Below are 9,635 nucleotides of genomic sequence, written 5' to 3'. Positions count from 1 at the left end.
CAAAAAAGGGTGGAGAGGTAGAGAGTGAGAAAGAGGGAGGTAGAGGAGGAGATGAGGGCGGGAGAGAGAGAATGATGTCTAAGCGTACCCTTAGTTTAGCCTGCAGTTCTGTAGTTTCTCTGGTTCCCCACCAGGGGGAGTTAAAACTCTGGTTTTGCGACAATGCTGAAGTTTCCAGTAAGTCATATCACAGTAAGTCCCTCACTGACCCCAAAAGACTTGTTTTTGATTAATTTGCCGATAAGAATGACTCATTTTGTTCATTTGAATCTGTCAGGAAACGCATGGAGCGATGGGTTGGCTTATCTGTATAGCCTACATTTATAAATAACAAATATGCAAGATGTATATTTTTACATATTAATTAATTGACACATAGTGTTCTTCTGTGTGTGTTGTGTCTGTGTGTGTTGTATGTGTGTATGCATGTGTAGCCTACTTGTGCTTCCGTAACACCACACTTGCAGGGTGTTCTGCGGTGGAAATATCCGACTGTAAGTCGCTCTGGATAAGAGCGCCTGCTAAATGCCTAAATGCAAATATCTAGAATATTTCAACTGAGATAAGGAATCCCTCTCTTCCTCTGATAGGACAATATGAGTGGGGGGGTGGAGAGGGAGGGAGGGAGGGAGGGAGGGAGGGAGGGAGGGAGGGAGGGAGGGAGGGAGGGAGGGAGGGAGGGAGGGAGGGAGGGAGGGAGGGAGGGAGGGAGGGAGGGAGGGAGGGAGGGAGGGAGGGAGGGAGGGAGGGAGAGGTGGAGCAGCTAGAAGGGGTAGATGGTGATAAAGAGCAAAAAGGAAGAATGATGAAAGAGGGAGAACAGAAGGCGAAGAGAGGAAGAGCAAAGGGAGAGAGGGACACACGGAGAGAGAAAAGGGAGAGAGTGTGTGTGTGGGGGGCGAGAGAGACGGTATGAGAGATATTTACATGGAGATATATTATTAGATATAGGCCTGCACAAAGAAGAGGAGAGCATTACTAGAAATTACAAATAAGCGACACGTGTCGACGCGTACACAGACACACACACACACGTACTTTGAGAGTGATGCACTTGTAGATTTTGTCTACCTCCAACATGTCTACCTCCAATCTACCTCATGTCTACCTCCATGTCTACATGGTTAGGGTTCTAACCAGCCATTGCAGGGCTGGTGGGGGCGGTAATATTGATTGTCATATTATGTTTCATATACAAGCGCCTTTGCGCCACTACAATCAGATCAAGACCAGATGCTATCACCTAAGGAACACTTCCAATCACTGAGGGGCGCCAGCAATTATGTGAATCTGTCCAATGCGTCTCCTCTGTAGGGCGGGGCTTAGAGAGGTTGACTGGAAAACTTTTTGGTTGTTTTAGCCAATTCGGTTGTTTTTTTAACAATTAGTCCGTTTTTGACTTTCAGTCATGTAACGTCAAATCAAGAGTCAACCCCCCCACCCCTCTAGACTCAAAAGTAGAAAACCGAGACAACGCCATCTAAGTGAAATCGAAATGAAATTGAATACATTTATCTGCCGTTAAACACCGTTTTGAGCTTGTGTAATGATGATTAAACCGTCAAACAATGGAGAGACGAAAACATTCTTTGGCTCTGGAAGTTGTCTGTGGGAGACAGAGTGGAAGACCAAACTGAACTCGCTGTGTGTCATTGGTGTCATTCTGATTATCATGCAGTCAAGTCTACCGCTTCAGTAGGCTTGGGCTACAGCTGTTACTTCATACTATAACAGAATAATAAAAATATTTTTCCACATTACAAATACATTTGTACATATTTTGATGCTAGCTACTGAAAATTAGTTTAATGCCAGATCAATGTTTAGAAACGTATAGTTAAGTGGACTTAACTATACAGAAATCATCACAATACATGGCAAAATAAATAGTGTATGCAAATAATCAAAGATATCCACTTGAAATATGTTATTTCCACACAAATATTACATCCCAATACGAAGTCCTGCAGTACGCCGAACTAACTCCAACCACTCAAACTGCCGCTAGGACGGCTCGATTACGGCGAAACTCACATAGCCCATAAAGTGTATAAGTCTGTTACACTTGCATGTTTCATAAGTGCAGACCCAATCGATATAGACATATTGGCGTTAGATAAAGGACATGTTATTATGATTTACAGAACAGAACGTCATAACACCGGAAGTACTCAAGCTGGAAAGGTTAAAAGGGACTTCTTTTAGCCGTCTCCCGTTAGCTTCAGTTTACATATGCTGCAAGTATGGAGGTGACACGGAAAAGTAAGTCGTTATTATGCACTTCTCGCACTGAAAAGCCACACCAGAAAGATCCCCTTAAATCAACACGACTTAAATGTCGTTGTCTTTACCATTATCCTGCATGGCAAAATTACCCCTTTGAATGCGGGGCTAGATTGCTAGCTAGCTTGACCGGCAGTGTATTTGCTGGAATTCAGTATTGTCGAAATGCTAGGCACCAAAACTAAGCTAATACGGCACCAATAGCTAGGCTAATATTTACAAATAAATCAATGTCGAGATTTCTGTTCGTTGTGAGTTTGTATGTTCATATAAAATTAATGTACAAAGTTTACATTTCGTTGGTGACCTATTGACACGCCAGAACAGCGTTATATGAACATAGAGTTAGAGCTAGCTCTAGCTACCTTTTTTTCCAGACGTCCGTTGCAATTGACAGCGCTAACCGGAGCTAATGCTAGCTAGCCGCTACATGTTTAGTGCCAGCTAGCATTACAAATGAAAGTGTTTAGCTGTAATGACAGTTGACGTATCTTTTATTTCAGATTTTAAAGACAGTTTAAGCACTGTAAACGGCGCCATAGAGGAAGCTGATTTTCTAGCCATTGACGGGGAATTTTCAGGTACAGTAGGTGTTGCAGCGACGTACTAATATACAGGCGAAGCTGGTTAACGTGGTTACTAACGTAATCGTGGCATCGGATGCATGGGCATGGTAGCTTTTTTTTTCCAAACGGTTTTATGTTTGCAGGTATAAGTGACGGTCCTAACGTTAGCGCGCTCACTAACGGGCTGGACACGCCAGAAGAACGCTATACCAAGCTCAAAAAGGTAAAGAGGCTAGTTGTCATAACTACAGCGACTATACAAGCCCCTAAAAACGTACACATACGAAATATGACATTATAATACGACAAACTGGAACATCATCGAACATGGAATTCTCTGTCTCTCAGCATTCCATGGAGTTTCTCCTCTTCCAGTTTGGACTGTGTACGTTCAAGTATGACCAAGCAGAATCTAAGTGAGTCCAGACAGACATGAATAAGCCATGTAACAGCAAACACACACACACACACACAGAGTTCCCCACTAACCCTCTGCTTGTGTTTCCACAGGTATATCATCAAGTCTTTTAACTTTTACGTATTTCCAAAGCCATTCAACAGAACTTCACCTGACATCAAGTTCATATGCCAAGTGAGTTCATCTTTGTCGCTAAGCATGAGCATGGAGATAGTGGTGTTGGTGATGAAGATGATGATGATGATGGTTCATTGTTTCAGAGCTCCAGCATAGACTTCTTAGCCAGTCAGGGGTTTGACTTCAACAAGGTCTTCTGTCATGGTGAGAGAGCCATGAGACACACACAACACACTACCTAATATGTTATCCTTTATTCAATACTGCATAAGTCTAGCCAATATGACTGTCTGACCCCTATATTTTACATTGGTCTATTATATACTCGATTATGAATATTGTTTACATAAAATAAGTTATATTATTATATTGTTTGGAAATCCCGAACATTTCTTTGCAAATAACTTCTTCTGTGCTGTTGATAAACTTGACCTGCCCTCTGACCCTCTGGTTGCCATAGGGATCCCCTACCTGAACCAGGAAGAAGAAGCACAGTTGAGGGAGCAGGTTGAGGAGAGGCGGAGCCAGTCCAATGGGGCCACGCCCTCTTACATATCCCCTTCCTCCAAGGGCCCCGCCCACGTCCCTGATGAGCACAAAGACTTCATCAACCGCGTGGTGTGAGTTCTCCTGGCATCCTTGTCATTGTAGCAACCCCCCCAGCTCTGACCCCTGACCCCAGCTCTGACCCCTGACCCTCTCTCTGACCCCTCACCTCTCTCTGACCCCTGATCTCTCTGCAGGGAGAAGGTTGAGGCTCTTCTCAGCAACTCAGACAAGACTGTGGATCTGGAACCTTGCACTGGGTAATCATGTCTCTCTGGTAAACCCTCTCATGCTCTCTCTGTCTCTCCGTCTGTCTCTCTGTCTCCCTGTCTGTCTCCCTGTCTCACACTCACATAATCCCTGGTCTTCTGAGCACTGTCTCCCCCCCCCCCCCCAGGTTTCAGAGGAAGCTGATCTACCAGACGCTCAATTGGAAGTGAGTAGCTGTAGTTGTGGTGGTGTAATCCTGGTAAACAAGCCTGGTTAGTTGACAGTAAACAGGAAGGACTTACTGTGTTCACCTCTCAGGTTCCCAAAGGGCCTGCACGTGGAAACCGTGGAAACTGAGAAGGTAGCATTGGACGTTGATGCATGACACATATGCGCGCACACACACACACACACACCATGAGATGCATATTCAGACCCTGAAGGTATGAATGTGTATTAACTGTGTGTGTAGAAGGAGCGCTACATTCAGATCAGCAAGGCTGATGAAGAGGAGAGGAGGAGGAGGCAGCAACAGAGACACGAGAGGGAGCAGGTGTGTGTGTGTGTGTGAGTACATGTTTCACCCGTCCACAGTGGAAGCTGGCTTCTAACGTGTGTGTTGTGTATGTGTGTAGGAAGAGCTGAATGATGCTGTGGGTTTCTCCAGGGTCATCCACTTAATCTCCAGATCAGTAAGTCTCAAACCGTGTCTCTAAGTCTAACTAAACTGCCAAACCTGAAGGGAAACATTCTAGTGTGTGGTGGTGTGTGTGTGTGTGTGTGTACAGTGCTGACACTGTACACACACACCACCTCCCCCCCCCCCCCCCCAGGGAAAGCTGGTGGTTGGACACAACATGCTGCTGGATGTGATGCACACCATCCACCAGTTCTACTGCCCCCTGCCTGAGGTACGTGGAACTGCAGCGCTCTGAAACTCAGCTCAGAGAACCGTCACGGAGAACAGTTATGTTCCCCTGAGTGGCGTTGAGTTGTCATGGTTTATGTCTGTATCCTTACAGGACCTGAGAGACTTCAAAGAGGTCACCACCTGTGTTCTCCCCAGGTATGTGCTGTGTGTTCCTTGAGGAACGGTTTCTCCCTCCGCCCTCTCATGCTAGTGTGTGCGTACGTGTATGTGTGCCTCAAGCTAACGTGTGTGTGTGTTCTACCAGGTTGTTAGACACCAAGCTAACGTGTGTGTGTGTGTGTGTTCTACCAGGTTGTTAGACACCAAGCTAACGTGTGTGTGTGTGTGTGTGTGTTCTACCAGGTTGTTAGACACCAAGCTAACGTGTGTGTGTGTGTGTGTGTTCTACCAGGTTGTTAGACACCAAGCTAACGTGTGTGTGTTCTACCAGGTTGTTAGACACCAAGCTAACGTGTGTGTGTGTGTGTTCTACCAGGTTGTTAGACACCAAGCTAACGTGTGTGTGTGTGTTCTACCAGGTTGTTAGACACCAAGCTAACGTGTGTGTGTGTGTGTGTGTCTGTGTTCTACCAGGTTGTTAGACACCAAGCTAACGTGTGTGTGTGTGTGTGTGTGTGTGTGTCTGTGTTCTACCAGGTTGTTAGACACCAAGCTAACGTGTGTGTGTGTGTTCTACCAGGTTGTTAGACACCAAGCTAACGTGTGTGTGTGTGTGTGTGTTCTACCAGGTTGTTAGACACCAAGCTAACGTGTGTGTGTGTGTGTGTGTGTGTGTGTGTGTGTGTGTGTGTGTGTGTGTGTTCTACCAGGTTGTTAGACACCAAGCTAACGTGTCTGTGTTCTACCAGGTTGTTAGACACCAAGCTAACGTGTGTGTGTGTGTGTGTTCTACCAGGTTGTTAGACACCAAGCTAACGTGTGTGTGTGTGTGTGTGTTCTACCAGGTTGTTAGACACCAAGCTAACGTGTGTGTGTGTGTGTGTGTGTGTGTTCTACCAGGTTGTTAGACACCAAGCTAACGTGTGTGTGTGTGTCTGTGTTCTACCAGGTTGTTAGACACCAAGCTAACGTGTGTGTGTGTGTTCTACCAGGTTGTTAGACACCAAGCTAACGTGTGTGTGTGTGTGTGTTCTACCAGGTTGTTAGACACCAAGCTAACGTGTGTGTGTGTGTGTGTGTTCTACCAGGTTGTTAGACACCAAGCTAACGTGTGTGTGTTCTACCAGGTTGTTAGACACCAAGCTAACGTGTGTGTCTGTGTTCTACCAGGTTGTTAGACACCAAGCTAACGTGTGTGTGTCTGTGTTCTACCAGGTTGTTAGACACCAAGCTAACGTGTGTGTGTGTGTCTGTGTTCTACCAGGTTGTTAGACACCAAGCTAACGTGTGTGTGTGTGTTCTACCAGGTTGTTAGACACCAAGCTCATGGCCTCCACTCATCCCTTCAAGGTAACTAACCTTTGAACCCTGACCCTCCCCCCACCGTACCACGTTCAGCAGTCTTCTACTTGGGTGGTTGTCTGTTAACACTGTGTGTGTGTTAGGAACTCATCAGCAACACTTCTCTGGCTGAGCTGGAGAAACAGTTGAAAGAGAGCCCCTTCAAGTCCCCCAGAGTTGGTAAGAACATGAAGGGTTAGGTTTGCATGGATCCAAACATGAAGGGGTTAGTCGCTGTGGATTTTGTTTTAGTAAAGTTGTCCTGTACTTAAACCGGGTCTGGCTAACTAAAGTCTTTCTGGTGGATGGAAGGATTACAAACATGTACTCATATGTAACCTTGTTCATTCCCTCACTTCCTGTGTTCCGTCCAATCAGAGACGGCACCTGGATTCCCTAGTTACGACACGTCTCAGGAGCAGCTGCATGAAGCGGGCTACGACGCCTATATCACCGGGCTCTGCTTCATCTCTATGGCCAACTACCTAGGTACACACACACATGGGTACACCCTTACACACACACATGGGTACACCCTTACACACACACACCCCTCTCTTGGCTGACCAGTCCTGTCCCCCCAGGCACGTTCCTGACCCCCCCCAAGGCTCACATTGGCTCGCACTCCAAACTCATCGAACCCTTCTTCAACAAGTAAGACCCCTTCCTGCTCTTCCTGTCTGTCACCCCCTGTCACGCTCTCTCATTGAATCTCTCGTTCTTCTCTCATCCGTATTCAGGTTATTCCTGATGAGGATAATAGATATTCCCTACCTCAACATCAGCGGACCAGACTGTGAGTGTGTACACACACACACACACACACACACTTATACTTGCAGGATGGTGGTAATGCTCTCCTGTTTCCAGTGCAGCCTAAGAGGGATCATGTACTGTACGTCACCTTCCCCAAGGAGTGGAAGACCAGTGACCTCTATCAGCTCTTCAGTGCCTTTGGTGAGCCTGCCTGCCTGCCTGTCTGCCTGTCTGCCTGCCTGTCGCTCCCACTCTCCCTCTGCTCAACCAACCCTTGGTGTTGTGTGTTGCCTAGGTAACATCCAGGTGTCATGGATAGATGACGTGTCTGCCTTTGTGTGTCTGAGTCAGACTGACCAGGTTCAGATAGGTGAGTCTCCTCTCCTCCTCTAGCCCTCTCTCCTCTCCTCTCGACCTCTCCTCTCCTCTAGACCTCTCCTCTCCTCTAGACCTGTCCTCTCCTCTAGACCTGTCCTCTCCTCTAGACCTGTCCTCTCCTCTAGACCTGTCCTCTCCTCTAGACCTGTCCTCTCCTCTAGACCTGTCCTCTCCTCTAGACCTGTCCTCTCCTCTAGACCTCTCCTCTCCTCTAGACCTCTCCTCTCCTCTAGACCTCTCCTCTCCTCTAGACCTCTCCTCTCCTCTAGACCTCTCCTCTCCTCTAGACCTCTCCTCTCCTCTCTCCTCTAGACCTCTCTCCTCATCTTTCTCTGTGCCCCCCCTCCTCCTCTGTGCTCCTCCAGCCATGAACACCAGCCGCTATGCGGAGAGCTACCGTATCCAGACGTATGCAGAGTATGTCCAGGGGCGGCAGCAGGAGAGGCAGGCCCAGGGAGGAGGCTCCTCCTGGGGAGCGGACGCCTGGGTCCGACCCTCCACTGCACCCTCCTACGGATACACACAGCACAGGTGAGGGGGGCAGGCTCCTGCCCACACACACCCCTACCTGTACTGTGTGTGTTATCTCTTAACGTGTGTGTGTGTGTGGCAGGACCCCCGGGAAGCGCAGCATCAGTCCGGTTCAGGAAGACGACACGCACGACTGGAGCCTGCCCTCCTCACAGGGCAGCAAGAAGATCAGGACTGACGGTACACACACTCACACACTCCTCCTCACAGGGCAGCAATAAGTTCAGGACTGACGGTACTCTCACACACAGTGCCCATATTTGAGTTTTGAAGTGTGTGTGTGTATTCATGCGTACGCAGGTGTGGTGGACAGCAAGACGACAGAAGGTTGGCTTAATACCACGTAAGTTACACACGAGTCTGTCTCAGGCCTGTGATTGGGTGCTTCTGTCCCAGGCCTGTGATTGGGTGTTTCTGTCTGCAGGTCGCCGTCTGATTTGTCGGGGACGAGTCCAACTCAGGAAGAGGAGAGTCCTGAGGCCTCTCAGCCCATCAGTGAGACGGGGGAGGTCGCCTGGCAACAGCAACCCCCTGCCAATCAGCAACCTGCCAATCAGAAAAGGAAGGGTCGCAAGAACCAGAAGAAGACTGAAGTAGAGACAGGTGTGTTCACATTCTACAGATCTATGAACCAGAAGACGTTTGCTAAATGAGTAACGGGAACAATGTTCCGGTCTAGTCCAGGCCGTGTGGAGGAGTACTTTACTGAGACTCCTGTAACGGCCCAGCATGCATGCAGCTGTTCTGCTGTGGTCTCAGTTACCAGGTGTTTGGTAGTGCTGAATGTTGTGGATGGGTCTCCAGGTCCAGAAGCGGCTCCTCTGTACGACGTGCCCCAGGTCTGGTAGGAGGGCCTGGGCATCACCTGCTCTGCTGATGGACCGCGGGTCATCCTGGATGCTGTTCCCACGCCTGTCGCTGGACCTGTGCAGCAGGGGGGACATCCCATAATGAAGCCATGTGTAAATGACAGCAACAATCTCTCACCATCCTCCCTGACAACACATCACCAAGGCTTTTTAACCATCTTTGTGTGTGCGCGTGTGTGACCAGGTGACAGCACTTAACTGGTCCTGTGGTTTACACGGTTTTGTATTTCAGTGTGATATATTTTTATTTTAAATGGTCTCTGCCCACCTTCGCCCATCAATTCTTTTTTTAATGTGTTTATACCCTGTGATCTTGTAGCTAGTCGTCCTCAACACATCATAAATGTTTATATTTATTCTTGGTGTAAACCCCAGGCACAACCAGTCTGTTCAACCCAGCTGTTTACTTGTTTATTTAGAAATCTTATTTTGTTTTTTGTACGTTCCCTGTAAACTGTGTCAAAGAATGTTCCGGTGAAAAATTGTCGTCATTTTTTGTATGACGCGGTATAAAGTGTCTAAAATAATATTTCCTTACATTGAAAGGAAAAATAAAAATGTTTCTTAGTAACTTTGTTTCTTTGAGTTCC

General features: G+C 47.5%; 1 protein-coding gene across 1 annotated transcript; it reads left to right on the top strand.

Annotated features, from left to right (window-relative positions):
* Window positions 1–2,014: 2,014 nt before the first annotated feature.
* Window positions 2,015–9,616, top strand: parn (poly(A)-specific ribonuclease (deadenylation nuclease)). The gene is made up of 26 exons (XM_084684938.1): window positions 2,015–2,262; window positions 2,787–2,864; window positions 2,993–3,072; window positions 3,198–3,265; window positions 3,360–3,441; window positions 3,528–3,588; window positions 3,845–4,004; window positions 4,128–4,190; window positions 4,328–4,366; window positions 4,459–4,501; window positions 4,613–4,693; window positions 4,776–4,832; window positions 4,974–5,051; window positions 5,163–5,206; window positions 6,478–6,520; window positions 6,616–6,691; window positions 6,890–7,000; window positions 7,096–7,165; window positions 7,252–7,307; window positions 7,382–7,468; window positions 7,563–7,637; window positions 8,011–8,176; window positions 8,259–8,356; window positions 8,477–8,519; window positions 8,601–8,779; window positions 8,981–9,616. The coding sequence occupies exons 1-26, from the start codon at window positions 2,244–2,246 to the stop codon at window positions 9,022–9,024; spliced, it is 2,001 nt and encodes a 666-aa protein (XP_084541064.1). The 5' UTR covers window positions 2,015–2,243; the 3' UTR covers window positions 9,025–9,616.
* The last annotated feature ends 19 nt before the right edge of the window (window positions 9,617–9,635 follow it).

This window comes from Hypomesus nipponensis, chromosome 21, assembly GCF_054491055.1.
Source record: "Hypomesus nipponensis isolate SF chromosome 21, ASM5449105v1, whole genome shotgun sequence".
Taxonomy (NCBI): domain Eukaryota; kingdom Metazoa; phylum Chordata; class Actinopteri; order Osmeriformes; family Osmeridae; genus Hypomesus; species Hypomesus nipponensis.
Note: the sequence above shows the minus strand (reverse complement) of the source record. Positions and strands in the feature narration are given on the sequence as shown.

Bases quoted from the DNA above. Each gene is read 5' to 3' on its own strand.
- parn (XM_084684938.1), top strand. The intron at 5,207-6,477 runs GTATGTGCTGTG...GTGTTCTACCAG, and splicing joins ACCACCTGTGTTCTCCCCAG to GTTGTTAGACACCAAGCTCA. The intron at 8,357-8,476 runs GTACACACACTC...ATGCGTACGCAG, and splicing joins CAAGAAGATCAGGACTGACG to GTGTGGTGGACAGCAAGACG.